This window comes from Ursus americanus, chromosome 14, assembly GCF_024610735.1.
Source record: "Ursus americanus isolate L20-20 chromosome 14, mUrsAme1.1.p, whole genome shotgun sequence".
Lineage (NCBI taxonomy): Eukaryota > Metazoa > Chordata > Mammalia > Carnivora > Ursidae > Ursus > Ursus americanus.
Genome location: NC_142140.1, coordinates 48,180,888 through 48,186,512, shown reverse-complemented (window position 1 = coordinate 48,186,512; position 5,625 = coordinate 48,180,888). Strand labels below are relative to the sequence as shown.

The 5,625-nt window shown below is 40.6% G+C and overlaps 1 protein-coding gene across 1 annotated transcript; it reads left to right on the top strand.

Annotated features, from left to right (window-relative positions):
• The first annotated feature begins 3,580 nt into the window (after positions 1-3,580).
• On the top strand, positions 3,581-4,549 carry LOC123785608 (olfactory receptor 7A17-like). Its single transcript, XM_045787439.2, has one exon. The coding sequence runs from the start codon at positions 3,581-3,583 to the stop codon at positions 4,547-4,549; it is 969 nt and encodes a 322-aa protein (XP_045643395.2).
• Positions 4,550-5,625: the final 1,076 nt, after the last annotated feature.

Here is a 5,625-nt window from a genome sequence, read left to right as displayed (position 1 = left end):
TCTTGAAATCATGATGATACCAATGCTTTGTTGTTTAGAAACGTTGTTATTTTCCTGCTTTGTTAATTATTCTGGGCATCAGGGGATGTGGACTGGGGCTGGAATGCTGCCAGCACCAGGGAAGCTCTCTGCTCATCAGTCTCTCAGGGACTGCCTGAGCTTATTAGATCTCTTTTCCCTCTTGTGTCCATTTCTTTCCTCGCTGTGATTTTGGAACTGCTTTCTTATGTTTCTTTACATACAGGACACAACTGGTGATGGGCATGACGGTGTGCATGTGATGGGATGAGCACTGGGTGTTATATGCAACTGATAATTTATTGAGCACTAGGTCTGAAACTAAGGATGTACTGTAAGTTGGGTAATTGAATTTCAATTAAAAAAAGAAAAAAGAAATGCAGAACACATGATAATCATATTGAAATGGAGCTCATGTTTCCATGTCCAGTAGAGGCTTCCTAACTAGATTTTAAGTACTGTTTACACAGTCTTCAGGGTAAAGGTAATCTCGTGTTGACAGCTTGCCTTCTACCGCTTCTTTCAACAGTATTGTGGCTAAAGGCGGGAAAAGCATGAGAGTAGCATAGTGGCGGGAGGCCGTATTGCACTGTGTTCATGTGTGAGCCAGTGATGTGTGTGTGTGTGTGTGTGTGTGTGTGTGTGCGTGTGTGTGTGTTGTGGGGCATGAGCAGTCCTCAGGACAATGGTACGCAAGTTCATATACTCCAATGTATGACCCTTAAATGCCAGATTGTTAAAAAATGGATGGAAATAAGGAATGAATTCATTTCTATTCACAGAATACCTTGGAACACAATTAATAAGATGCAAAGAACACCATGTGAAGGAAGGACTCCCTGTGTCTTGAAGTCCTATCAGTAGCAGGAAAGCCACCTCGGTCCTCAACATTCTCTGCCACCACCTCTCCTCTCTCTCCCTCTTGCTCATTCCCTCACCACACTGACTGCATGTTGAGATCTGCAGATCTGCAGTAAGTGTCTTCTGCAGGGACTTTGCTCCTCTTTCCCTGCAGGGCACACACCTGATTCAGATTTCCACCTTGCTTCTGCTTAGTGTTTTTTGCAAGCCTCTATTAAAATGTCACCTTCTTTGCAGGTCTTCCTGAACTCCTATCAAAACAGCATCCTCCACATACACTCCTTTTTATACCAACTTTTTTTTTCCTTCACAGCACCTGTCACCACCTCATATGGGATGTGATTTTTTTAATATATATTCTTTCTCCATCATTGGATTGTTTGGAGTTTTCATTTTTCTCCAAGTTTTTATTTATTCCAATTATTTAACGAACAGTGCCATATTGGTTTCAGGTGCAGAATTTAGTGATTCAACTCTTCTATACATCACTCTGTGCTCATCACCACAAGTGCCCTCCTTCATCCCCATCACCTCTATCACCCTCCCCACCTTCCTCCAGAAACCCTCAGTTTGTTCTCTATACTTAAGGGTCTGTTACTGGTTTGCCTACCTTTTATTAGCCACTATGTTTGCTTGCTTTATTTCCCTAAATTCCACACATGAGTGAAATCATATGGTGTTTGTCTTTCTCTGACTGACTTATTTCACTGTAGCTTCATCCAAGTAATTGTAAATGGCAAGATTTCATTCCTTTTGATGGCTGAGTAATATCTATCATCTATCTATCTATCTATCTATCTATCTATCTATCTATCTATCTACCAATCATCTATTATCTATCATCTATCTATCTATCATCTATCTATCTATCTATCTATCTATCTATCTATCTATCTATCTATCTATATCTCACATCTTCTTTATCCATTCATCAGTCAGTGGACATCTGAGCTCTCTCCATAGTTTGGCTATTGTTGATAATGCTGCTAAGCAAATCATCAGGGTGCACGTACTCCTTCAAATTAGTTTTTTTTTTTTGTATCCTTTGGGTAAATATATAGTAGTGCAACCTACAGAATGGGGACATATCTCCAAATGACATATTTATAGAGGGTTAGTATACAAAATATATAAAGAATTTAAAAATTCAACACCCCAAACAAACAAATAATCCGGTTAGAAATGAACAGAAGACATGAGGAGACAATTTTCCAAAATAGGCATACGGGTGGCTAACAGACCCATGAAACGATGCTCAACATCACTCATCATCAGGGAAACACACATCAAAGCTGCAATGAGATATCACTTCACACCCCTCAGAATGGCTAAAATGAACAACACATGAAACAGCAGGTGTTGGTGAGGATGCAGAGAAAGGGGGCTCTCTTACATTCTTGGTGGAAATGCAAACTGTTGCAGCCACTCTGGAAAACAGTATGGAGTTGCCTCAAAAAGTTAATAATAGAACTACCCTATGATCCAGCAATTGCACTCCTAGGTATTTACCCAAAGGATGTATGGACTGTTCTTTCTCAACACCCTCTGCTCTTTGTCTAGAAGATGTCAGTGCTCAACATATATTCTTCAAATGCAGGAAAGCATTTCTCATTAAAACTGTAATACCTGCCCTCTTAGGGCAAAGGCTGAATGGACAGGAATTCCTAATTGGAGATGTCAGGTAACATACTTTAAATAGGATCAGATCTATACAAAAAATATAAATTTCTTACTGATTGCAAAATATAAATTGTAGCATGTTACTTTGTTAATAATGCCCATTTGCTACAAGTCAAAACTACCAGGGATCACCTCATACCTGTCAGAATGGCTAATACAACAACAAAAGAAATAGCAATTGTTGGTGAGTATGTGGAGAAGAGGAACACTCTTGACTTGTTGGTGGGAATGCAACCTAATGCAGCCATCCTGGAAAGCTGTAGGGAGGTTCCTCAAAAAGTTAAATAGAACTGCCCTTTCATCCTGCAGTTTCAATGCTAGGTATTTACCCAAAGAATACAAAAATACTAACTTAAAGGCATATATCCTCCCCAATATTTATAGCAGCATTATCTACAATAGCCAAACTATGGGAACAGCCCAAGTGTCCTTCAACTGATAATCGATAAAGAGTACGTGGTATATTATATATATATATATATATATATATATATATATATATATATATATATATATATATAAAATGAAATAAGAGTCATCCATAGAACACGATTCTTGCCATTTACACGACACAGATGGAGGTAAAGAGTATTACGTTAAGTGAAATAAGTCATTCAGAAAAAGATTAATACCATATGATTTAACTCATATGTGGAATTTAAGAAACAAAAGAAACGAGCAAAGGGGGAAAAAAGAGAGCGAGCAAACAAAGAAACAGACTCTTAACTACAGAGAATAGACTGCTGGTTACCAGAGGAGAGATGGTGAGGGATGGGAAAATAGTTGATGGGAATTGAGGAGAGGACTTGTGCTGAGCACCAGGTGTCGTATGGATGTTTTGAACACTATATTGCACACCTGACTGTAGTATTATACTTCATGTTAACTAACTGGAATTTAAATAGAAACATAAATAATGAAAAAAAATAAAGGGTAATAAAAAAAAAAACAAATTACATCCATTTGCTGAAAATTGTTCTGTTATTTTTTTTTTTTCGTCCTTGATAGTAACATCCACCAGATGGAACCAGGTAATGATACACAAATTTCAGAGTTTGTTCTCCTAGGATTATCAGAGGAACCAGAACTGCAGCCCCTGATATTTGGGCTTTTCCTCTCCATGTACCTGATCACTGTGTTTGGAAACCTGCTTCTCATCCTGGCCGTCAGCTCTGACTCCCACCTCCACACCCCCATGTACTTCTTCCTGGCCAACCTGTCCTCTGTAGACATCTGTTTCACCTCCACCACTATCCCCAAGATGCTGTGGAACATCCAGGTTCAGGGCAAAACCATAACATATGCAGGCTGTATCAACCAGATTTTTTTTTTCAGTGTGTTTGGATTCCTGGAGAATTTACTCCTGATGGTGATGGCCTATGACCACTTCGTGGCCATCTGTCACCCCCTGCACTACACAGTCATCATGAACCGCCAACTCTGTGGACTGCTGGTTCTGGTGTCCTGGATCATCAGTGTGCTGAATTCCTTGTTACAGAGCTTAATGTTGTTGCAGCTGTCCTTCTGCACAGGCATGGAAATCCCCCACTTTTTCTGTGAAATCAATCAGGTGGTCGGGCATGCATGTTCTGACACCTTTCTTAATGACATGGTGATATATTTTGGAATTGTGGTTCTGGGTTGTCCTCCTGTGGCTGGGGTCCTTTACTCTTACTCTAAGATCGTTTCCTCCATATGCAGAATATCATCAGCTCAGGGAAAGTATAAAGCATTTTCCACCTGTGCGTCTCACCTTTCAGTTGTCTCCTTATTTTATTGCACAGTACTGGGAGTGTGCCTTAGCTCTGCTGTTACCCAGAGCTCCCACGCAAGTGCAGTGGCCTCGGTGATGTACACGGTGGTCACCCCCATGCTGAACCCCTTCATCTACAGCCTGAGGAACAGAGACATAAAGAGCGCTCTGAAAAGAATCATTAGGGTTCCAATGATGTATGTGCCAATTGTCCTGAGGCTGAAGAAGTGCCCATGATTGCAGGGCTCACATCCTCAGAGTGAGGAACTGCCATTCTCCCATCAGGCTGTGGAAGTGGAATCTGCTTCTCCTACTTATTTCCTGGATATCCATTTGTTTGAATTCAATTTCTCCATACATTTAAGTAACTCACTTTAGTTAGCTTCTGCTATGTATGATATACAGACAGTTTCCCATTTATCTATTTTCATAAACTTCCAATATTTTCTCCAACTTTGGGCACAAATGGCTAGATATTTCTGTATCTTACATAGGGCAAGATGGATTTCTTAAAAATAATTTCATTTCAAATGACTTATACCATGCCAAGTAAATTTTCTCCAGATTTCACAAAAGAATAATCATGAATTATATTTTTTATGTGGAAGAAACTATACTTGGCCACTAAGCCCTTCACATAATGTATTTGAAGATGGAAATACAAAACCATAGTTTTACCTTGAGTCTGTCAACCTTTTTACGTATCTGCCCTCATTAGTCTTCCTGAGAATGTGGACTCTAACATTGTTCTGTTTACATCTCAGGCTCCTGACAGGGATGCAAAGGCTAGGAAAGCCCGGGCACCCCCTGCGACCTGTGCTTGTGGACATTCTCACAGATGCTTCCCTGACCAGAGCCTCTGCTGTGGCTGCACCAGCCCTTGGGCTCCTACTGTGACTGCAAGATAGGCCTCAGCATCACCCATCAGAGACTCTAACAAAACCAGGTTTATTCTTCACAGGTCCTGGAGGGCACAGGCGATCCCAAAGACCATTCAGAGAGGTCTCAGAGGGGTGAGAGAGGCATTGAGAGGGAAAGAGAGTGGTGCGGAGGGATCTGTCTTTATTGGGGAACATGGCCAGGGTGGTTAAGGATTTGTTGGTTTCACATTTTCCAGGACAATTTTATATGAGTAGAATTTGGGTGCTGAAGAGGAAAGCAGAGTCATTCATATGTCCGTATGGAGGTGACCCAGGTCTTTCTGAAGAGGTACTTCATGGCTGGGGTAGTCTCAGGGCTTATCTGATAATAGCATCCCACACCTGACAATATGTCTATTCAACATGGTTGTCTATGAAATGGATGCCTCAGAA

Coding starts and splice junctions, on each gene's coding strand:
- LOC123785608 (XM_045787439.2), top strand. CDS start 3,581: ATGGAACCAGGTAATGATACACAAATTTCAGAGTTTGTTCTCCTAGGA.